This window comes from Adiantum capillus-veneris, chromosome 17 (genome assembly GCF_014529385.1).
Source record: "Adiantum capillus-veneris isolate H3 chromosome 17, ASM1452938v2, whole genome shotgun sequence".
NCBI lineage: Eukaryota > Viridiplantae > Streptophyta > Polypodiopsida > Polypodiales > Pteridaceae > Adiantum > Adiantum capillus-veneris.
The window spans coordinates 29,262,233-29,287,278 of NC_140947.1; the positions used below are offsets into that span (position 1 = coordinate 29,262,233).

Here is a 25,046-nt window from a genome sequence, read left to right on the forward strand (position 1 = left end):
TCTGTGTAAAGTTAACAGGTAATTGAAATAGTACCGCCCTCTACGTTGTACGAACCGGTTATATGCTACCCTTTGTAGACCTTTTGCAAGACGTGTATTACTTCTTTGAAAACTTTCCACTTGCATTCTAATGTTGGGCTCTCTTGATGCTCTGTAATGCTTAACATTTGGTCCACCATATCAACATAAATAGGTGCTCGTTTGAAGTTTAGACGTAAGTACGAATGATTCACATCATGATTGGAGGCTACATGCTCGGGTCTTCTACCACACTTGGATCAATACATAGCATCCTATGATCCGATTCTAGATTCCACTCACGAAGTGTAAAGCTTTGTATGCATTCTAGAGTGGCTTCCGAAAACAACATATAGTCAATCAAGCTATCACCATTGTGCTTTCTACATGTAAAGTCATTGGTGCCTTGCCATAAAGATACACCATTTGCAATGAGCATTCCGGTACTAATGCACATATGTAGAAGTGACTTTCCATCGTGATCCAATTCTTTTGCATCATTAGAACTGCGATTATACATGTATGAGTCATTCATTCTGCTTGAGACATATGGAATGTCGACTTGTTGTGTGTCGTGTTGTAACGTATTTGTGCGAGCATTCATGTCTCCAAAGACAATGACTTCACCATGGTCCTTGTAATGAGCAATGTCTTCCTCTAGTTCAACAAAGGGCTGATCTCTATCCATATTCAAGCGAGCATAAAAGTGGGAGTCATAGTGAGGAATGTAGCAACCAAACACAAACATGACTTGACCATTTGGTGGGCTAATTTTCAGCCATAAGTAGCATTTATACTTATCTTCTTTGACAATGGAAACATCTTTCAAATCCTTTTGCTACGCCTCCTTGGCCTCTACGTTACTTTGCATTTTTGGCCCACATCAAAGAATGCACATCATATTTGTCAAATTCAAGAATTCGTTGCGCATCATGCTCCCATGTCGACAAGAAGTATCACATCGGAGTCATTGGTAAGCTCATCAATGCCAATTCCCGCATTCCATGGATAGCCGTTACAATTGCAAAAGCTTATTCGCAAGCGTGAGTTGGTCTCATAGATCATGTGTCCCTATTTGTTGGGTGCACTTGCATCCTCCTCAAGTGACTTTTCTTCTTGAGATGACACCTTGACCTTCTTGATTCTTTCCTCATATGCTTTGCGACGTATGAAATCCTTCAAGTGCCGAGAGAATTTATTCATGCAATCTTTCGCATCTACCAAAAAGTGATATGTCGACTACGTATAGGAGATGGAATTTCAAAAAAATTTGCAAGCACCATTGGTGTCAAACAAGGATGCCGACTTTCCCTAACCCTCTTTGAGCTACTCATTGATGAATTGGAATGCATGGTTCTTGATTTTATGCAACAAGAAGGCATAGAAGAGGTTAAGATCAGAAATGCGGTGATCATGCTTTTGCTTTATGCCGATAATATAGTGTTATGAGTGTCTTGGAACGCTTTTGCCTACATAGCGAGCTTATCGTGAATGGATCAAAAACCAAGGTTATGCTTGTAAAGACCCTCAATGACAAAAATCCATGCATTGTATACAACAATGAGCAACTTGAAGTGGTAGATAGCTTCAAGTACCTTGGCCTTGAGGTTCCATCCAATCGTAAATGGAAGGATTGCGCAATGCATCGCTTGGAAGCGAGAAAGAGAGCTTATTATGCATTTGAGAATATGTGCAATGCTGGAGAGATCAAGTGTTGGGCTCTCAAAAAGTACCTCTTTGACACATTGGTGACACCGGTGCTTCTTTATGAAGTGGAGGTGTGGGGTGATAGCATTGGGAAGTCTACTTGGAAAGACTTTGAGAATGTCCAAAAGCGTTTTCTCACCAACTTTCTCCAAGTCAAGACACAAACACCCTACATGCTCTTACTTCTTGACTCCAGATCGCTTCAGGTCTTGGACATGCAAAGAGTTGTGGAGTATATGCTTAAGACACAAAGTAGTCCTTTGTATCGACTTCCTAGAATCGCATATGAAGCAAGTCAAAAGGTCCAAAAGACATGCAAGAGCAAAATACTAAGTTCGGGGTGGATGCTTGACATCAAGAAATGGTTTGGAAGATGGGATGCATGTCACTTGGTTAAGGATGTGTCGATCGACTCCCAAATTAATGAGACCTTCTTACAACGCCAGTGTATCACGGCTTGGGAGAAATCCGGAGGTTCTCGCTTTAGCCATTACATCACACACATTGCCCCAAACTACAAATCTCTCTTCTTCTCCGAACGCGGTAACCGAACCCATCCCTACATCCTTGAGCCCATCTCATTGAGTGCACCATTGCCTCCATTCGTCTTAGCTCCCATTCTCTACGCTGCGAGACAGGACGTTGGGGTAGTGGCGAGGAGTCTCATCGACTTTGCACCTTATGCCCTCGTCAAGTGCGAGAGAGTGGGTCCCACACATTACTTGAGTGCTCAGCTTTTGACCACATTAGGTCCTCTTTTCCCCATATATTCAGCCATGAGCTCTCCCTACATACCTTCCTCTCCCAACCACAATGTGGACTCTCTATTGCGACGCTCATTTCAGCCATTTTTGAGCATCGAGAGTCACTTATGACCTCCACTCACACCACGTGACATGTTCATTTGGTCCCATAGGTCATATTTGACCTCCGAGGACGATAATAGAACTCTCTCTCTCTCTCTCTCTCTCTCTCTCTCTCTCTCTCTCTCTCTCTCTCTCTCAAAAAAAGTGGTTGTATATTGTGTACAAAGAGTTTAAAATGCTTCAAGTCCATTGATACACATGTATGTATGACATTATGTTTGCGTGTGTTTTTGTGTGTGCATGCCATACTACATGGGCGTTACACAATGTTACATATAGTGTGTGTAACTAGCAACTAATAAGGACTCTCAAACAAGACTCCAAGACCACAACAATTACCTTTTTCAAGTTCTCTATCTTAGCTTCAAGATCTTGAATTAGCTTAACTTTCTCTTCTAGTGCTTCCGTCACCTAAAGAAAAAGATACAACTATATGTCAGACGTTTTTTTAAGACACTTAAAAACAAACAGATTACTATTACAAAAAATCTTGTAACAATCAACAAAACCTATCTTTTTACATTACTTTTTTAAACTTCAAGTCTAGAAATAGTTAACACTCTTAAAAAATTAGAACTCAATTTTATTTTGAACAAAAATAGTTCTTTCAATAAAATACACATTTGAGTAGTAGTGTTTTTCACAAAACCATTTGTGCATGTGAAGGAATGCAAAGAGGAAAGCCCATAGAGGAGACAAAAAAATTAAGAGAGAGAGAGAGAGGCCCAAGAGCAATAACTCAATAACTCTCAGATAATTGGATGAAGAGAGTTACTTGTACAATAGAATAAGTGACCTAGAAAAGCGATGAAGTGGTAGCCTCAACAGAAGAGAAGAGAGACAAGATCACAAGTGATGACATGGCAACCTATGTACCGGCTTGCTGACGTCACCCGTAAAATGAGGCGAATTTTTCGCTAATGATATGGCAGTTTTAAACACGAAATTGCTGACCCTCTGGGCGTGCAATTGCAAGCAATTGCTCTTGAGTGCAGCACCAGCTTTTTTATCTATTTCTTTTTGGTCAGTGGGCTTCAAATAAGACCTCGCGAGAAATCCTGCAGATTAGCTTGGTAGCAGATTGCAAAGTGGGCTCCTCCGGCGGTTGTACTCTCTGAAGATCTATATAGCAGAATTATCGAAAGGGACACCAAGGTTTTGTGGCCATTGCAATCTAATTGTGGAACTCCGTGACTCCATGTCTACAATGTGGAATCTCTTTCTCTCAATTTCAATTGTGTTGAGTGCTAAAATTTTGTCCTAGTCTTGTCTGTTATTCGGCACACTCGAGTCTGTTACAATGGTACCAGAGCTATAATTGTTTGCTTTTGCGACAAGCAAACGATCCTTCTGAAACAAATAGGATGGCATTTTTGGATTCCAATGAGTATTTGCAATTTCTTATCGATAAAACTTCGTGAGATACTTTCAAAGTGTCACAAACTGGTGACGTGGAAGGCCCCCGCGCTCGCGCGCACACACACACGCTGATTGCTAACGTGGCAAGCCCCCAAATTACACTGACTGGCTGATGACATGGCAGCTGTACGGACGCCCGCAATTTGCATTGACATGCTTGGCAGCTGTACGGAATTCCGTAATTTGCGCTAGCTACTTTTTGTCAGTTTTTGAGGACTAGTTGCTTTTGGAACTTTTGCTTTTAAGTTTAACTGCTTTTGGGGCTCTGCTTTTGGGCATCCCTTGTAAGAATAGAAGAGCCCTAAGCGCCTCACTTCTCAGAGCATCTTGATGCGGAGTCTGAGAGCGGAGGACCTCGCGGGAGTTGTACTTTGCTCAAAGATTAATATAAAAGAAATACCAAAAGGGGCGCCAGTCTTTGGGGCCAATCTCTCACGGTGCGGAACTACGTCAGGCCGTGTCGACCAAATTGAATTGTGATTTTAAAGTTGTGAAGTATTTTAAGTGATTCTCTCTCGTGTCGTAACAGAATCTAAACTTGGGGTGTCCAAGTTTGTTATAGTGGTATCAGAGCATCAGGCGTGTGCTTTTCTCAAAGCATATCGGTCCTACTAAAGGGCAGACAAATCACTTGGGCAATTTTTAAAATTGTTGTTGGAGAATCTTCGAGTCCCGAACCCGGACTTACTAGAACCCGGACTTATTAGCCACTCCCACCCTTCATACATCGCGCATCGGGCATGCTCCCATCTTCATCGCTCTCTCTTACAAGGCATAAAGCCATAAAGAATCCCAGATTACACATGGGTTCTCGTGAAGAATCTGATGGAGATAACACCTCTCAACGGGAAGGCAAAGAAAAGTTGAAATCTGACGCGGGAACTGAAGAAAAGAGTGAAGATTTGGGCAAATTTTTTTTTATTTTTTTTTTTTGGTAAAGTTTGCCAGAGCAGAATACAAGCGTCCACTACAGGTTGACATAGGTGTGAAAAGATTGATGACGTACTCCAGAGACCCGAGATTTACGACCCCAGTGGCCATTGATTCTCTTCTCAGGAGGAGACGAAACTGAAAGGATAGACGAGTGCAGAAAAGTGGAAGCTTTACTCGCAGGAAGAGCTGGAACAGAACAGTTGACCAGAAGATGAACTCGATACTGAAAAGGTCACTAAAAGAGATATTGATGTACTAACAATCTAGTTGTTTGTGGCAGATAACCAGAAATAGGAGCGAGGAACTCGCATCTGTATGGATTGGGAAGCATGGAGCTAGACATCCACTCTTTTGTAACAAGGTGAGCCATCTCCTTGCTTGTTTTGCACGTCAAATCAAGGATGAGATGGTGAGATCGAGAGCGATGATAGCTAAGGAATGAATCGGATATCCTTTCGATTAGAGATAAGAATGATGAATTTGATTGAATGAATAATGATGCATGTTGAATGATTCTAGTGCATCAAGATTCCATATGAATGAGATGGCTGGATACTGTGGTGAGTGGGATCTAGGTGCATCGAGACTTCCGGACGGATGAGATGACTAGATGATTGAAACACTGTGTTCAGTATGAACTAAGTATGTGAATGAAGAACTTTGAAATAGGAATTTTTGAAGATGAATTTGACTTATGTATGACATTAATGTTCTCTGGAAGAACTTGCTAGATGTGTGCAAATAACAAATGAAATCGATGATAATGGATGAGAAGGTTGCATCCGTACGTACGTACAGATCCGTACAGTACGGCACGGTTCCGTACGTACGGATAGGTAGTGTATGGGTTTTTTTTCCCCCCCCCTAAATTTATTTTTTTTTTTTTTTTTTGGGACATCTTGCCATTAGTATCTAGATTTTTGACGTATTCAATCAAATACAGAATGGGGAGGGAGTAGCGGGATATTCCATTCGGGATGGCTACTTGATGAAGAAAATGTTGTTGTGCGTTACACAGCCGTTGAGATTGTTTTTAGGAACCAGATTGAAGCAATATCTAATGGATGTTTGAAGTCGTATCTATGTCTAGACTCTATGTAGTTCCTAGTATGTATAGGCTGAAAAAGGCTAAAGTCACTATTCTTTTTGTTGTTACCAAATGTTACGTACTGGTCACATACCTTAAAGGCCGTTCCGTACAGAAGTACGTACCTTACGTACTGATTACGTACCGTACACTCCGTACCTTTCCACCTTGATGGATGACGAATTCGGAGCAATGTGACAGCTCCAGAATGAGCCTGACAACGATAAGTATCAAGAATTTTGAAGGAAACTAATGGACCTGCTATTTGTGGACAGATAACACGATTAAGAATGAGATGATGATGATTTTGGAGCAATGACAGCTTCCGAATGAACCGGATAATGAATCATGAATCACGACTGATTCAGTGGAATGAATGACTGGACCACTCTGTTCAGTATGAACTTAGTGATGGATTGGATTCCCGAAAAAAATTTCCCGCACACGATAGTGCTTGAGGCGACATATTCTTGCACACGACAGTGCTTGAAGCGAATGACTACTTGCACACGACAGTGCTTGAGTCGAAAATCTCTCTAGACATGATCGCAATATGGGATTAGTTAACCCGACATCAGTATGGTCCGGAATGGATCTAGATGTGGTTACTAAATACATTGCTGGCAATCATGGTCTGAGATTTGGAATCAATGTTTCTGTGATTAATTGTCATGTGATGTCTTGTGATGTCCGGTGATGTGACTGTCGTCTTGTATAAGTGCTAGATGTGTCGTGTCTAGTGCGTCGGTTCTAACAGTGTCTACTAAGATAGTTTATGGCCTCTGTCTGTTTTGCAAGCGTAATCGAGGGCGATTACAATTCTTTCAAGAGGGAGGTATGTCACAAACTGGTGACGTGGCAAGCCCCCAGACAAACACACACACGCTGACTGCTAACATGGCAAGTCCCCCGGAAATTACGCTGACTGGCTAATGACGTGACAGATGTACGGACACCAGTATTTCGCGCTGACATGCTGATGTGGCAGCTATACGGAATTCCGTAATTTACGCTCGCTGCTTTTTGCCAGTTTTTGAGGACTAGTTGCTTTTGGAACTTTTGCTTTTGAGTTTAATTGCTTTTGGGGCTCTGCTTTTGGGCATCCCTTGTAAGAATAAAAGAACCCTAAGGGCCTCACTTCTCAGGGCATCTGGACGCGGAGTCTAAAAATGGAGGACCCTACGGGAGTTGTACTTTGCTCAAAGATTAATATAAAAGAAATACCGAAAGGGACGCCAATCTTTGGGGCCAATCTCTCTGGGCACGGAACTACGCCGGGTCGTATCGACCAAATTGAACTATGATTTTACAGTTGTGAAGTATTTTAAGTGATTCTCTCTCGTGTCGCGACAGAATCTAGACTTGGGGTGTCCAAGTTTGTTACACGAAGCATCCTCGACAAAATTTCCCTATTCTGCAGAACTTTCAACAGTTCCTAAATTTTATGCTACCACCTGTCATGTCTCACGTCTTTTCCTCCGGCAGGCCAGTACCTGACAGCATAAAAGCTTCTTCGCGACAATCTACAGATGCTTTTATTCCAATTGGGAGAGTTTTTCTTACGATGGTTACAACACTTGGTTTTGCACCACCTTCTCCACCACCTCTTGTGTTTCACAATTGGAACCCATATGCATATTTCTATTATCCACCACATGTACCTTCAATTTCTCAACCTAAGAACTTCAAAGATGATGGATCTACAATAAAATATCCACTTTTTCTAAAGTGAAAGATCGGAAGAGGTCGCTTCGTCGCTTTCGCATGCTTTAATCAACGTGCCTCCTCCGCTTCCATATGTGGAGGTCTCCATACGCTACGACAAGGTGGAAAGGTACATAGTGTACGGTGCGGTTTAGGTACGTACAGAATGTACTTCCGTACTGAACCAACCTTTAGGTACGTGATAGGTAAAAAAAGAAAATTACACTAAACTTAAGTTCACAGACCTTTCAAAATTCAGCCTCAATACTCAATGAGAAAACCAATGACCAAAAATCATAAAACCAAATAACAACTACAAACATCATGTCCATGGCATCAGCCAGAAGTCGGCATATACCATACAAACTCAATCAAGATCCAAAACAAAGTACTGTGAAATACTACAATGCCATAATAACAATAAAAGTCTACTACAGCCTGTCCTCCAAAGCATGCAGTGTGCACTAAGACGTACAGCCTCAAAAGTCTGTGTCACATGCGGAAGATGAATCGTCGGTAGAGAGCAAGCCCCCATCATCAAGGACATTGCCCTCCTCATCAAACTCAGGGTCAGGCTCAGCATATGTCAACTCTGGTACAAGCACCTCTGCACCGCAAGCCTCCTCAGGCATATCAGCAATCTCTGCATGGATGAGCCGGACAGCTTCATTCACTCGCCTGCGATTGGAGCGAATAGGAAGCTTCCCCTTGCGAATACTCTCTCGTCTCACAGTGTCTGGATCACCTCCCACCGTGCGTAGAGGAAGGCTAAGAGCTCGTGCACGTGATCTAGTCACACGACGATCCACGCTCTCAAGCTCTCTATGCAGCTCTCTGAGAATCTGCTCCTGCTCGTCTCTGATCTGTCGGTCCACCTCCTCTGGTCTAGGATCATCTACCATTTTCAGCTCTGTCGCATCCACCTGTTGAAGAGTAAAATAAAGTTAAAATGACTTATTTATGGCATATGCTTGCAGGTTGAGTTTAAAGTGGCCAACATCGAGATAATTTACCTGTTTGGGTTGCCCCAAAGAATGGTAACTCCGCACGAGCCTCATGTTAGCTCTACAATATACCAACTTCTCCAACTGAGAAGTGCTAAGGCGATTTCGAATCTTCGTGTATGAGAGAGTAAGCACTCCAATTGCGCTCACATGCTCCAACCGAGCAATCCTGCTCAGTGCTCAAGCAAGAGCGCAATCATCAATGCACACAAAATTAGGAGAGTGAAAAGTAATATAAAGATGAAGAAGTTAAAAGTGGTATATACAATGGAATTATGGATGGCAGGATGCTAACCTGAGAAAGGATACGAAGAGCAGGCGTGAGAGGTTGGGAAGACCAACTCTCCCATACGAGTGCCACCAAGTCAAGGATACTTTGTGGCTTCCTTCCTCAAAGAAACTGCTCTCGTGAAAGAAGCACCAATGCCATTCATGTAGTTGATGAATTCCTTGTCTATCCCAAGCTAATCATCCTCTGAAAACATGATCCCAACATACTCTGATTGTTTTGTGTTGAGCAAGGTATCACTCCATAGCTCTGGCGACCTGTAGAGAGGATGAAGCATGGCAACCATCGTATGAATGGGGCGGCTCATGAAAGTCCAGCGGCTCTCAACACATCCCAATAAATCTGATCGGCTGAAATATCAAAACTTGTAAATACAAGTTAGAACTTAGACTTGATGATTAAAACAGATAACCATTAGAACATGAGGAACCCCTTACCGATCAATAGTCAACAGAGAGCATTTGGAAACGTGGTCTTTCATCTGCATAAACAGATGATAGATTAGTCCCAAGGTTGATCCCTCCATAGTTGGGACATACGTAGGCTGTAACCCAAAGGCCTCAAGGTAAAGCTGCAATACATTTGGTGACTCTAATAGTTCATGCTCTTCCATCCACTTTGCATCCATAGGTGGATAGTTCTTGAACTTCACCACATAGCATGTTGCAACCTGTCCCTTAACTTTTTACCTGTGCAAGAGGCTCTTGCCTCTGCAAACGAGTATAATTCCACAACATTGACGTACCACCCACGACCAAGCAAGCTCAAATTTCAAGATGATTTACCAATGCGTCATAGAATCCAGGCAATCGCCTCAGAGAATCGGCAAGCAACGTGTCACCTGGCATACCCACGTCACTCGCGCAGGAGATCTAGTGGCCAATCTACCACCGTGAGACGTCTCCCTATCTCATCTTGGTTCATACTTGCAAACCCTAAAAACGCAGCAGAAAATAATTTGGCAGGGAGTACATGCGGAATTTCCTGTCTGTCCTATGAAGAGGAACCCTCTTCCATAATGCCCTTCCCTTTGTCGGCCATAGTGTAATCCCGCGTTCCTGTACTATGTGTCTTTACCCAAAACAACCGAGGCTCACTCTTTGAGGAAAAAATGATTGATATCCCGGCAATGGAACCATGAAACCGGCCCATGGGGCGGTCGGCGTTGGCTTTCACCCGAAATTCTTTACTTTAGACACACACACAGAGAACATGCAAAGAAAACCTGCAACGGGAATTAACACTTGAATACACACACGGCTCGGAAGCTAGAATGCCCCGAGCAGACGCCGACAACCTGTAGGCCCCAAAATTGGCGCCCCTTTCGATATTTCTTTATACTTTGAGAGGGTAAATTACAAAGTAGAGTCCTGGGAATCCTTTACCTGTATCTCAGCTAGATACGACCTGTAAGGCCAAATTTCGGCAGCATAACAGCCCCAAAACTTGCGCAAAACCAATTCCCCTGCTTGAACTCACTTCCATTGGCATAAACCCTCTAATTCCTGCCCAAAAACAGTAAATTCAGCATGCTGTATTTACTGATTTTTGCCCTGTTTTCAGCCCCAAACAGTCCCCTAACTGTCCTTTGCCAATGGGGCAATATTCCCAATGATTCTAGCATCCGTATGGCTGAAAAACAGTCAATTTACAGCGCATACACAGCACTGAAAATGCACCTGTACGGTGAGGTTATGACCCTTACTGGTGCCTGCTTTGGAGTAGCAGTTAGCTACCCCTGTTCCTGCTCAAGGAGGCTCTTGCCTCAGCACAAAAGCATGAAACCTCACAGCTGTACATCAGTCAAATGAAGAGCCCTCTTGTGAGGCATCACATAACTGCACGTAGGGGAGAGAGAGAGCAGTGTGTAGCGTGCAAGGCATCACTCTTAGCACCACACTGTACATGAGAGAGAAAGAAAGCACTCCATAACTCTTAACCTGTGATAGGTTCTCAATGAAGTATCCCCCAGCATAAATCGAGCGCCCCCTCTGCTGCCCTTGACCTGTAATGCATCTGTGAACAAATAGATGCAAAAAGGGGAAGATTACCATGGCTGCCAAAACCTGCGTATCGCTGAAAACGCAGCAAAACAGCCCTGTAAACACGCATCTAATGCCTTTCGATGCTGGAAATGCGCTCCTTGGTCCTAGGTAAAGTCATGGGAAGCTCAAAAATGGAGAGAAATGGTTGAAAATCAGAGTTATCAGCCTCCAAAATTGCTCCAAAAAGTCAGTTACGAGTTCTGTTCTCCCAAACTTGGTAAATTGACCAAAAAGTGCCACTTTGCACTCATGCATGCAATTTCCCCGCATTGGGCTTCCTGCTTAAAAATCTCTCAACTTGTGCATCAATTGACTTTGCAGCAGAGTAATAAAATGTTCCCCAGGTCATACCGAAGGTAATGACACGAACACATTTCACGACCCAAAATAGCAGTTCTCTAATTTTTACGAGATGCTTCCGTTGGGCTCCCACTGGTCATCTGACCATCTATCCTCATTGGAACCGCATCCAAAAGTGCAATGTGGCCCAACTGTCGAATACTTTCTGTTGGTGATCCTACCTTGACTTTATGCCTTTCTTGAGTTCACTTCCTAGTATCCACCAACGTGCTAAGTGCGACGTGGGGACCTACATGATCTTGAACTGAGCCTAGACATCCTCTTATTATACGAATTCCAGTGCCGACGAACTTCCCGTCTGCGGGTGAAACTACCGTTCACATTGGCCATACAATGTCCGACCATTTGCAACTTCAAAAAGAGGGTCTCAAAAATTAAACAAAAATCATTGGAAAGAAACCAACAACTAAGGTTAGCAGTTGCCACGTCCTCCTGACATTTAGCTTCGTGTATAGCCTTGTAAAGTCAAAAGTTTGGAGATATAAAGGAGAAGATTTCTCCTTAAGGCTTCTTGAAGAGTTCAAAAACTTTATAACAGGAATTGTCACAAACTGCTGACGTGTCAAAGCCTAAAGAATGGGACCAACTTACATATGCCGACCGAGGGGCCTAAACCCTAAGAAGAACAAGTAACAGAAGAAGAAGTCCTACCAACTTATGGGAACCCCGTCGAGAAGAGGCAGCAGGAGCACTTGCTCAACAGGCACCTTCTAAGCAAACCCCCCCCCCCCCCCCCCCCCAAGCAAGGCCTAGCGTTTTTGCAACACAACATCAACGCTGGCGTTTTTGCACCATAGACCAGCCCTAGCGTTTTTGCACAGCAGATCAGCCCCGGCGACCACAGCACACAACAGATCCACTAGCGTTAGCAGATTCTACAACAGTTAGCAGATTTCCACCGCAGCAAAAGATTTTCAGCCCTAGCGTTTTTGCATCTGCAAGACACCTCAGCGTTTTTGCAAATCTTCGCGACAAAACCAACAAGTAGACCAGCGTTTTCAGTTTTCAGCAATCAAATACCGCAGAAGAAGTCCCAAACCTCGCAGATCTCACCTTCCCGCAGCAGATCCTCGCTGCACGATCAGATCCAGCATAGTTTGCAGATTCAGCCCGGAAAACACAGATTTCAGCATCTGCGTTTTCAGTGCGTCGTCGTTGCATCGTCGCCATCGACATCGTCACCGACATAGAGTCAAAATTCAACAGATAAAGATTTCCAAATTTCAGCCCTTAGCATTTTCAGATTTCAGCCCGTCTCGTCGTCGTCGACATCGTCTGCAAGTCCAAGCATTGTAGAGATTTGTGCAATCATAAGTAGACTGCTTTCGCCATAGGCCTTCGGAGGAGGGTTTGACAACATTCTAGTGTCGTATTCTTCTCTCTATCTCTCAGTCTCATGTACCTTCATTCACAGTGTTCACTTTGTTTGTGTCCATTGCACTCTCTCACTAAAGGAACGGAAGGCTCTCCCTTCCGTAAGTAAAAGGAACCTTGAGCACAGTTCGGAGCACTCATCTTGAGCAAAGTTCAACATTCACTTCCGCTGCACCTTACACTATTCCTTCCTAAAGGAAATGTTCCTAGAGCAAGATGCTAATTTCGAAGAAGCTTTCTTGAGGACTACAGACTTCCAATGGGTAAAATACCTTGAACTCCTAAAGACTCCTCAAATTTTACTACGAAACTAGAAATTCCTTTCTCTATGGCTTAAAAGGCAAGAGTCCCTATTGTATTTGCTTCGACTATCACTTCTGTAATTAAAAATCATATTTTTGTGTACTTGATCTTTGCACGTGATGTTTTAGATAATTGTCAGTCCAATTTATATGTGTTAGATAAAGAAAGGTCAACAGTTTTGCAAGAGTTTAATGACTGTTTTTCTGATTCATTACCGTCTCAATTGCCACCGGAGAGGCCTAAGGACCATGTGATAAATTTGGTGCCAGGGTGTAGCCCACCAAACTTTGAAGGCAAGAGTCCCTATTGTATCTGCTTCGGCTATCACTTCTGTAATTAAAAATCGTCTTTCTGTGTACTTGATCTTTGCACGTGATGTTTCAGATAATTGTCGGTCCAATTTATATTTGTTAGATAAAGAAAGGTCAGCATTTTTGCAAGAGTTTAATGACTGTTTTTCTGATTCATTACCGTCTCAATTGCCACCGGAGAGGCCTAAGGACCATGTGATAGATTTGGTGCCAGGGTGTAGCCCACCAAACAGGCCTCCCTACATGGTTAGTGCGGCGCAACAGAAAGAGATAATATACCAGGTAGAGGAGCTTTTAGAGAAGGGACTGATTCAGCCTAGTTCTTCACCTTTTTGCTCCCCAATGCTTTTAGTGCAAAAGAAGGATGGCTCTTGGCGCATGTGTATTGATTACCGTGCATGAACAAGAATACCATCAAGAACAGGTTTCCTATCCCAAGGATTGATGATATTCTTGACCGTTTAGAGGGTGCTGCAATTTTCAATAGGATAGACCTTAAGAGTGGGTACCATCAGATTCTTATAAGGCCAGAGGATGTGCACAAGACTGCGTTTATAACGACATTTGGTCTTTATAAGTTCTTAGTGATGCCATTTGGTCTTACAAATGCTCTTGCCACGTTCAAGGGAATGATGGACCAGATTTTCCGCTCGCATTAGAAGTTTGTTGACACATTCTTTGACAATAGGTCAAATGAAGAGCCCTCCTGTGGGGATCACATAACTACACGGAGGGAGAAGAGAGAGCAGTGTAGAGTGTGCAGGACATCACTTCTTGCACTACACTGTACATGAGAGGGAAAGCTTGCACACGATAGCAATACATGCAACAATCCACCATACGGATCAAAAATGCAACCCCCATGTTTATTTCAACGCTTCTCTCTCTCTCAAGGTGGAAAATGCCCAAAAATGTGCCAAGTGGCACTCATGCATGGTTTTTCCGTTTGATATCTTCTGGTCCAAAATAGCAGTTTCCTAAATTTTAGGAGATGCTTTCGGACTCTCACTTGTCATCTGACCGTCTTTAACCACTAGGACCACGTCCAAAAATGCAATGTAGCCAAGTTCTCGGGTGATTTTTTCTTGGTGACCCCACCTTAGCATTGTGCCTTTATTGAGTTAATTTCCTAGTATCCACCAACTTGTTAAGTGCGACGAGGGGACCTAAATGACTTTGAACTGAGCCTAGACACCCTTTTACTACTCGAATTCCAATGCCAACCAACTTCCCGTTTGCGGGTGAAACTCTTATTTCACACTGGCCATACAATGTCCGGCCATTTGCAACTTCAAAAAGAGGGTCTCAAAAATTAAACAAAAATTATCGGAAAGAAACCAAAAACTAAGGTTAGCAATTGCCACATCCTTGTGACATACCTTTCTCTTGAAATCGCAAACGTCCTCGATTGCATACCATAAATACATGCCATTGATGATCTTGTGTTGTTAATACTCTCTTATCATTGCATGTATCCGCAAGAAAGATGATAAGACATAGATACAAATGACTTAATGAGACCTTCATACTTTTGTCATTTTCATCTATGATAGAAGTGAACATTGTACATTTAACATTTAAAAAACGATGCACACTTCTAATACATTGAATCCATATGTACATTTGATGTGCTAGCTCTATCATTACCCCTCCTTTGCACACGTTGTGTTGGGACATACGTAGGCTGAAGGTAAAGCTGCAATACATTTGGTCTCTGACAGTTCATGCTCTTCCATCCACTTTGCATCCATAGGTGGATTACATTTCATCCATGTTCTCGACATACCGATCTGCCTCAAAGATCTTGTCCTTTGTATGCAAAATGGGAGGAACCGTTTTGCTGCCTTCAACAATCTCAAAAGGCGCCTTGCCAGTTGACGAATGCACCGTATTGTTTCGCATACTCAAGCATAGGCAAATACTGTTCCCACTTGCCTTTATTATCTGACACATAACATTTCAGCAGATCCAAGACAGTAGAATTAGCCTCTTCTGTGTCCATCAGTTTGTGGATGAAACGAAGACAAGAACTTGAGAGTAGTGCCCATGTTCTCTCAAACAATCCTCTCCAAAACAAACTTGTCATGCGAGGATCACGATCACTGACAATCGATTGTGGCATACCATGGTACTTGAATACATTGTACAAGAATAACCGTGCCATCTGATCAGATTTTATCTTCTTCCTGACAGGGATAAAATGGGCATGTTTGCTGAACCTGCAAATAATGGTCCATATACCATCATTCCCTGTTGGCGTTCTTGGAAGATCAAAGATAAAGTCCGTAGCAATGCTTTCCCATGGCTTATCCGGAATCGGCAGTGGCTGTAACAATCCTGGTGCCTTTTGCCTCTCAAACTTGACCTTTTGGCAAATTACGCATGCTCGCACAAAGGCATCCACATCTCTCCTCAAAGTAGGCCAATAAAAGAATGTCTGCCGCTTTAATGTCGCATCAATACCACCATGCCCTACATGCGGTGGGACATGACTTTCTACCATGACCTTATGTCGCAATGGCCTAGTAACACAAACTCTGCCATGCATCATCATAAAACCGTCTCTAAGGAGGTAGTGCTCATGTTGTTGCCTCCCTCACAACTATTCAAAAATCCTTGCAAAATCTTCATCAATAGCATATTGTTCCTTCATGTCATCCAGCTCATGATGATAAGGAATGACACGGCTGAAATTTGTGGCTTCCTTGATAACGCATCAACCACAACATTCTTCTTGCCTTCCACATGCATGATCTGGAAGCGGAACATAGAAAGAATGTTTGCCCACCTTATATGCTTTTCGGATAGCTTTGACTGTATCAAGAAGTATCGCAAGGTCTGATGATCTTTCTGGACAACAAAATCAGCACCTAGCAGGTAGAGCGCATGAATGACGGCCAATAACTCTTTCTCATAGATTTGCATAGTCTTTTCTGGCCCTTGCAAGATTCTACTCTCATGAGCTACTACCCAACATCTTGCATTAGCACTGCTCCGATGCTATTGCCACATGTCACACTCACGTTGAGGTTGATATGTTGCTAATACTAGCACTAGGGCTGATCTGGCGATGCAAGGCCAAAACGCTAGGGCTGGAGGCTGTTGCAGAAAACGCTAGGGCCGGAGGTTGTTGCAGAAAACGTTGGCTGATCTCAACAAAAATGCTAGTTGATTACTCCTCTTTAGCTAGCGCTAGAAATCTGCAAACAACTTGCTAAACTGATAGGCTGCCTCGCTTCCCTTACAGGCAAGAATTTTAGCTTGTAAATCTGCTAAGGGTTAGGTAGAGCAAACTGTCCACCAGATCCAACAAAATAGATCAGAAAAATGATTTATTAATAAATTGGACTAGGGGTCAGTTTATGGGTGAAATTGTTGCACATCTGTCCACCCGAGAATCCGATCGACGCGGGAAATGACTCATTGGATTCCTCTAACCATGTCCACCGTAGTGTAATAACACCTGTCAAAACGTGTGTACAAACCATTTATGCGAGAGGGTTCCACAACTAGAAAACCTAATCAAATGGACTCGTCCGGACATGCAAGTTCTGCGAAAAGGCACTCAAAGGTTCCGGTACTAATCCTCCTAGGATTCTAGACACTCCTATCTAGAAAAAGGAAAAAAGACTCGTTCTGGAAGTCCATGAAGCATGTCCACATGGCACACACAGCCATGTGCACGTGATATCTATCAAGAATCTCCTCATCGACCAACTCACTAGTTGCTCTCTTGACCTTAACTTCAATAGGAGTTTCCTCTTCCCGGATTGCTTTCCTGTCAAGGTAGCCTCAGCATCTTCATCGGATTCCTCCATGTTCGCTAATTTTCAGCTAGATACTCCCTTCTATCTACTCTAGCACCTTCTGATTCAATTGCATCTACCACCGGTCTCAGCCTGCGCTATCAACCCTCCTCGGATAGCTCTGTTTGGTGTGGGCTGCAAGGAACCCTTGCTCTCTAGGGGACTTCTAGATTCCCGTGCTTGAATACAATCACTTCATCCTTGAATCAGCTTTTCACTATTTTTCAGGCGTGGCTTTCAGATCTCCTTCTACTCTTCATTTCTATTTCATAAGACTTTGAGATTTTCTAGTTACTTATCTTTTCTTGCAATTTTGTCGACTTTCTACAATGGGATGTGGAAATTTCACCCATACCCATCGGAGAAGTTGGACGGTTCCAACTTTATGGTTTGAAAGATGAAGATCATGGTTATTCTAACAACGACCGACTTGTGGGATTGGCTTATTGACCGCAACAACCCCACATATCCTACTATTTCGACTTCCTTGACTACTGCTTCTGCTACCTGGACAAGACCAACCGCATGGTTTTTTCCTACCTTTGCATCAACTATGCAAATTCAATAAACAATTGCTAAGTGTTTTCCTATCTTTGCATTAATTGCACAGATTTTATGATTTCACTTCTAAAATCCTACTTGACAGGCTTGTTTGCAACTGGAGATCCCACAAATAGGCTTACAAAATTGCCGGTCTTTCTATAGACACCAAAGTAAGCATGCAAGCAACTCGGACATTCCCCCTTGCCATTTTTTATAGTTCTACCTCTTTAAATAGATGCACATACCATGCTTTGATGATCAAGAGGATTCACATGAAGATTCCAAGCTTGAAAATATGACTTTTCAGCACCTAAAGCCCCAAAAAACCCCTCAGACGAGTAATATGTTTCAGTTTTAGCACAAGAATCTTGAAACAGGAACAGTTTCCTCTTCGGCCAAAAACCGTTGTGTATGCATTAGTCCCAATTAAAAGCATCACAAAAACAACTGGAACTGAGCTTATGCCTGTTTCATATCGACGTCATACTTGTTCCTCCAATCAGCAGTTTCATCAAGGGAAGATTCATAAAGTTTTTCCAAGTGAGCCCTGTAACAAGATAGGTTTGATTAAGTTATGCAAAAAAGAGCGCACACTGCGGTGCACCTCTCGGGTCGCGGGGGGGGGGGGGGGGGGGGGGGGGGGGGGGGGGGGGTGTGTGTGTGTGTGTGTGTGTGTGTGTGTGAGAGAGAGAGAGAGAGAGAGAGAGAGAGAGATTACGCGTTGCCCTGTGCAAGAGAGAGAGCGGCATGGAAGGTCCACATACGCTGAAGGAGCCCGATGCCGAAAAAAAAGACTGCCAACAAACCTACAAGACTGCCCAGCCCGACCCTCCTCCTCGCCATTCCTGACGTAGTACGTACAGCGGCATTACAACTCGCAGCTCGCGGCCGAATTTATAATGACCTCTAATTACCTATGGTCACACAAGTAAATTTAAAAACAAGCTCTCCTATTTTAGTCTTTTTCCTTTTTTCACGACCATACCCAAAATGCAAAAGGCTTAAAGCGCTCCCCCAAAGGCCCCAAAACTTGAGGGGCCTTCAAACTTTATTGGGCATAGGAAATGGTAAATGAGAGAAATGATTGAAATAAGGTTGGGAGAATTGTGTTTGAGAGAGAATGGTGTCATCGTCTTCTCTTTGAGAATCATGAAATTGATAGGTGTTGGACTCCATGTTACCTGCATCACAAGCAAACAAGAGAGAGTTTTAGGACATGCTCATCGAAAAACACTTAAAATAGAGTGTGCTTCAATACATAAACATGTATACCTTTTCAGAAGTTTTGCACGTCGTAACTCTCCAAGTATCTTCAATCTATCAAGGCACACGAGTATAAAGGTTAGTATATCAAAGAACATGGACGTTACATCATTGTGTCGACACAAAATGAAAAAAGAGGAGAGGAAGAGAAGAGGTTCTTCATGCAAAAAACTTTTACCACAGTGGATGCTTCCAAGCCTCAAAATGCTCCTTGCAACTTCATGTTGTGCTATGTGAAAAATATGAAGGACTCTTTAGCTCAAATGGGTTCTATTTATAGTTGGAAAAAATTAGAACGTTAGGCCTTGGTTGGAAAAAAAAAAAAGGAACGTTGAGGGTCTTTTGGAACGTTGACAGGACACCCGTTGCAAGTTGGCATCCATTGAAGCTTACGTGGAGGGCGGAAGCCGCAACTGGCGGGGGGGGGGGGGGGGGTCGGAAGAAAATCAAGGATGTTGTTCCGTGCACTGGCAGGTTCAGCTTTGAGTACCACCGCGCCTTGCGAACAGGCCCTGCTGAGCCGGCGACTTCTGATTGGCTCACCTCCTGCAAGCAACTGCTTCCGCCGCGCTTTGTGAACCCAGCCTTAGAAAATAGTAAGGAGCCCCCCATAACCACACCTCATGGGTTTTCAAGCACTTGAAAAAGGATGGACAAGGGCTGCAAAGAGTCACTATGCACTTTTTGACATCTTGTAGCCCACTTAGAGGGTTAATGGGGGGGGGGTTAGGCACCCCCTACCTAAATTGTAGAAGTCACCATAGCTTACCACCAAAATTTTATGATGAGGGTGACTCAAACGTAGGAGAGAGATATAGGACACACATAATGTTTTTAAAGGACCCTCCAAAATCCCTGTAAAGAGCCCTTTAGAGGGTCTATACGGGAGCCCTCTTAGTTTTGTACACAATGTTTGAACGCCAGAAGAGGCTTAGCTAGGGCACATTCGCACGAGCAAGGGTAGAAAACCTCACCTATCATCAAAAAATTTAGAATTTCCAATTATCGATAGAATTCAATGACGTGTGTGAAGTGCACAACATTCCAAAGAAGGGAAGACACAGTTGACAGAAGCAATCATACACTCGTTTTCATTATCCAGAAGAACTTAGGTTTGTTTTTATAAAATTGGCTTTTATACCTTAGCCAAGGCTCAAAATAAAGACTTTGACTCACGCTTTGTGTAAAATGGGGTTGAGGATCGCATCTAAACGAAACAAAGAAGCTCTTGGCACCACTTACCTACAATGCATCTCAAAATAAATAGATTCAATTACAAAATATTCGACTCGATGGGAATTTCATTCAATAATCTAAAGCAATGTACAACAATTGGGCTCAAAGTGAGAAAATTGGTGTTATTGTTAGCTTGGTTACTAGCATTTCCCCCTCCTGGCCTTTGTCATCCACGGCACAGCTACCTATTGGGAAGGTAGTGTGCAGGTTTATGTGTTGCATGCCTCTTCTACAACTCTTCCAGTCCCTACTAACACTTAATGTAAAGTTCCTTCTCTACTACTATGATAAACTGGATAGTGATTTTGTTCTTCTATTTCATGGCTGTATATCCCACAAACCTTGCTCTGAGGTTGGCTATTAGCGGGCCAAAGATCTTTTATCGATGAGTGAATAGAAAGCATCTTCAAATGTTTGCATATAATATGATGGCAAGAACATAAGTTGAGCGTAGAAGCCGTCAAAGATCTCATTGTTAGCTAGCTAGAGAGATTGTAACAAAGGCCTTTGTTGCCTCTAGGAATGACAACTAGGATGCATATGTTTGCTCTACTCTGTGAAATGTCTCTAAGCACGTCAACATCATGCAAGCAATCTTAATTAACATGATGCATGCTATATCGAGGATCTTGTGGAACATTTGTTACCATATACATGTGGTAATGATGTGTGTGAACACACTTAGGACCTTCCGGGCATTTTTTCCCTCACTAGGAGGTTTTCTCCCCCATGCATTGTATACATGCCCATCACTCTAGGGCTATCTTATTAGGACCACCGGGGCATTTTTTCCCCCGATAGGAGGTTTTTCCCCCCGTGCATTGTATATACGCTCATCACTCTAGGGCTATCTTATCTTTCCATTGCACACTAAGTAATACTTCTCTCTGTTCTGTACCTTGAGCTTCCTTCGTCTTCTCCAAGCTGTGTGTGTTTCCCTACAACCCCACAATTGGTATTAGATCAACACGTTGCGTCCTCCCGGGCTTAGTCGCCACCATCGTCAGCACATGCCTACTCACTTTCTCCGATTTTAATGAGCTTTAGTGAGCGTCAGCAGCAAGTCGACAAATACTTTGGATAAGCTCATAGAGCTTGGTCTGCTCAGAATTTCCATTCGGGCTCATTTTGACCTCCATTTCCACTACAGCCAAAAACTGTGTAGGCAATTTTGTCCTTTTGTGTAGAACTTTTGTGTCATTTTTTGCATAACAGGTCCCTTATAGTCTTCTTTGGGTTGTGCTATATAGCATGTGTTTGTTTTTCCTCTTTTCGGCTTGTTTTCATAGTAGGTGCATACATTCGCCATGGTTGACAACAACACAGATGTGTTCAAGATGTTTGTTGTTGAGGGTAGATTGGTGGGGACAATTACCAATGTGGGCTTACATCATGCAACATGTTCTTGTGTCAAAGGGCATTTGAAATCTTGAACAGGGCATTGATGTACGTCCTGTACTATGGAAAGAGGTAATGTTGAGGATGTTCCAGGTTTTGGTGGTAGAGTTGCTGCTGCTAGAGCTGTTTTGCCTACGGCTGAGCAAGCTTTTTGGGATGTAAGAGATGCACAGGATCATGTGAAGGAGTACGAGCAGAAGTGCGACGCGAGAGAGAGTGCGAGAAGAAGAGCACGACGATATGGTGAACTCTCTCTACTGTAATGTGTAGAGCATAGTGAGTTCTTATTAGGTTTTTGCAAAAGAATATGTGTACATACCTGGCGGCCCGCCCACTTACCTGGGCGACCACATTGGGCTTTATACCCCAACAACCTCCCACTTAAAGTCCAATGTGGTACTTTAAGTGTGAGAGAAGCTACTATACAAGCTAATATACAAAGAGATGTAGAGAAGTGATGTACTACCCTACACCTAACTGCTTGCAAAAATGCGCAAAGCTCTCTGAGGGAAGTCCTTTTGTAAGTAGATCAGTGGGATTTTCTGTGGTGTGAACTTTGACAAGCTGAAGTTGCGTATCCTCAAGCATTTTCCTGATGAAATGATACTTCACATCCACATGCTTTGTCTTTGAGTGATAAACTAGATTACGAGCCAATTGTATAGCACTTTGACTATCACAATATAACACAGGCATCTCTTCTTTGATTCCCAAATCTGTTACTAGTCGATTAAGCCAAATTGATTCTTTGCATGCCTCTGATGCTGCAACGTATTCAGCCTCTGTAGTAGACTGAGTAACACAATCTTGTAATCTAGAACGCCATGATATTGCTCCACCAGCCAATGTAAAGACATACCCTGACGTAGACCTCACTACAACACAACATGGAGATATCGACGCGCATATATCGACGAAATTAGCGGGCGTCGCTATACGCGTCGATATACGCGTCTCAATGTACGTCGATATACGCGTGGAATAGGCTTTATTTCCCACACGTATATCGACGCGTATAGCGACGCAAAAAAAAAATTGGGGGAAAAAAGCAAAACCCGCGAGCAACATGGGCCATTTTCGCCTGCGCTCTGCTCAAATCTTGGCCTCCACCTGCTGCGCAGGTATTATGCCCCCCCCAACCCCTCTCTCTCTCTCTCTACATCGTGTGTGTGTGTAGGGGGGGGGGGGAGAGAGAGAGAGAGAGAGAGAGAGAGAGAGAGAGAGAGAGAGAGAGAGAGAGAGAGAGAGAGAGAGAGAGAGTGTGTGTGTGTGTGTGTAGGAAAGAGAGAGAGAGAGAGAGAGAGAGAGAGAGAGAGAGAGAGAGAAATGTGTGTGTGTAGGTAATCAAAGAGAGAGAGAGAGAGAGAGAGAGAGAGAGAGAGATAGAGAATTAATGTATGCTTAGGAAATTAAAATTAAAGAAAAATAATTAAAGAGAGAAATGAAATGAAATGTTATATTAACGTCTTCGAAAGGCCAAAGTGACCTATGAGACATGAGACAAGAAAGTTACAATGTGATGGATCTGATACAAAGTCAGAGTAAGAAGATGACAAAATAAAATATTATGGAATCCTAAACTACTGGGTATGGACTAAACGGTTAAACCAGCTAGCTGGGATAGGTAGATCATAGGAGATCTAGCAGCTGTCGCTGGCGGATCTCATCAATCTCCTCCATGGTCAGTAGTCTGACCGGGCGTTATGCATGTCGAGCCAAAGTGACCTAGCTAGATCCTCTGATGCAGCCTTTGTCGATGTTGTGTAGTCCTCCGCAGTCGTGGACGTCTAGATCTCCCTAGCTTAGTCGCTCGTTCGATCAGTAGAGAGATAGGGAAGTAGAGAGAGAGAGAGAGAGAGAGGTAAGTAGAGAGAGAGAGATAGGAAATAGAGAGATAGAGAAAGAGATTTATATATATATATATATATATATATATATATATATAGAGAGAGAGAGAGAGAGAGAGAGAGAGAGAGAGAGGTAGGGAAGTGAAGAGCGAGACAGAGAGAGAGATAGGAAAATAAGGAAATAGAGAGAGAAAGAGAGCTAGCGAGAGCGAGAGAGAGAGAGAGAGATAGAGAGAGAGAGAGAGAGAGAGAGAGAGAGAGAGAGAGAGAGAGAGAGAGAGAGAGAGATAGCGAGAGTGAGATCGAGAGAGAAAGAGAGATCGAGATCGCTTTTTTGAGCAAGAACCATGCAAGGCTTCTGAATCTTTCTCAAGTTGCTCATCTATCTCCACATTATCTTTTGGCTTGGACATGGAGGCCCCGTCCGGTTTACAATCAGGTAGAAAACTTTCATTGCTTCCATGGCTTGTGCTTTCATCAAGTGCGGCATTGGAAAGCGACAAGTGAAAAGGGTGATTTCAGAGTTCAGGACGCCAACAGGATATATGCGATGTCTCAAGACAGCATTCACCCATGACGATCAACTGTCAGGGTTGAAATCGCACGATTGGCATAAGTTCTTGCAATTCATTCTTCCAATTGCGATCAAGGGGTGTTTAACGGAGGAAGTGCGGACCTGCATATACAAGATTTCAGAGCTAGTGCGGTGGATCTCTTCCAAGGAGATACGGGAGGAATCTATTGCAGTCGCAAGGGCTAACTCCATTGAGGCAGTTTGCATGATTGAGAAGTATCTACCCACAAGCTGCCTAACTATCCAAATGCACTTGCTCGTCCATGTAGTAGATGAGGTTGCAGTGGCAGGTACAGTCCACAGCCGTTGGATGTTCTTTCTAGAGCGGTTCATGAAAACGCTTAAGGGTTTTGTTCGCCAAAAAGCGTGTCCAGAGGGGAGCATGGCAGAAGGATGGCTGGTGCAAGAGTTTCTTGTATTGACGACCGAATTTCTATCCGTTTCTGACCCAGAAATGCCTCGACTATGGAGTGATGAGGAGGATGCAAGATTGGTGGGAGAGGAGCCGCAAGGGCAAGGAGTGCCGAAGAAAATGAACCTGGCCATGCGAGAAAAGATCATGAAGTTCTGTATACTAAATTCAACGTCGATGCAAAAATGGCTTGAAAGGTACGAAGAAGAGAAAGAGAGACGCAATCTAGAGCGACAGGATTTCAGGCGAAGTCGAACGACTAGAGGCTTACCCTTGCCAGACTATCTCGCTCCTCTACCTGAATTCCCTACAATGGCATGGTTGGACAAGACAGTGAGAGCAGCTCGACAGATCGGAGAACCCATATCTCTAAAAGAGGAAGAGCTGGCTATTGGATGTGACTGGAAGTATCATACATACATGGCACTGTGGTCGCATGGAAAGCATTTCAGAACACAACAAATTGATAGCAGAAGAAACACGTTTGACAGTGGGGTAATGGTTAGTTTCATGCAAAAGAGCAGGGCCAGTGCTAGAGACACGAATG

The 25,046-nt window shown here is 43.3% G+C and overlaps 2 protein-coding genes across 3 annotated transcripts in view; both read right to left on the minus strand.

Annotated features, from left to right (window-relative positions):
* Positions 1-18,675, minus strand: part of LOC147436990 (acyl-CoA-binding domain protein) — a 43,562-nt gene extending 24,887 nt beyond the window's left edge. The window contains exons 1-3 of one of the 2 annotated variants that reach the window (XM_086485812.1): positions 18,488-18,669; positions 18,235-18,316; positions 2,931-3,002 (exon numbers count right to left, since the gene is read on the minus strand). In XM_086485812.1, the coding sequence (XP_086341938.1) occupies positions 2,931-3,002; positions 18,235-18,316; positions 18,488-18,612 (279 nt within the window). In that variant the 5' untranslated portion in view covers positions 18,613-18,669. Of the gene's footprint in view, positions 1-2,930; positions 3,003-18,234; positions 18,317-18,487 lie in introns of both variants that reach the window. The other variant, XM_086485813.1, reaches the window with a different exon arrangement.
* On the minus strand, positions 8,084-8,644 carry LOC147436991 (uncharacterized). Its single transcript, XM_086485811.1, has one exon. The coding sequence runs from the start codon at positions 8,634-8,636 to the stop codon at positions 8,214-8,216; it is 423 nt and encodes a 140-aa protein (XP_086341937.1). The 5' UTR covers positions 8,637-8,644; the 3' UTR covers positions 8,084-8,213.
* Positions 18,676-25,046: the final 6,371 nt, after the last annotated feature.

Excerpts from the sequence above, each read along its gene's own strand:
- LOC147436991 (XM_086485811.1), bottom strand. The coding sequence starts at position 8,636 with ATGGTAGATGATCCTAGACCAGAGGAGGTGGACCGACAGATCAGAGAC.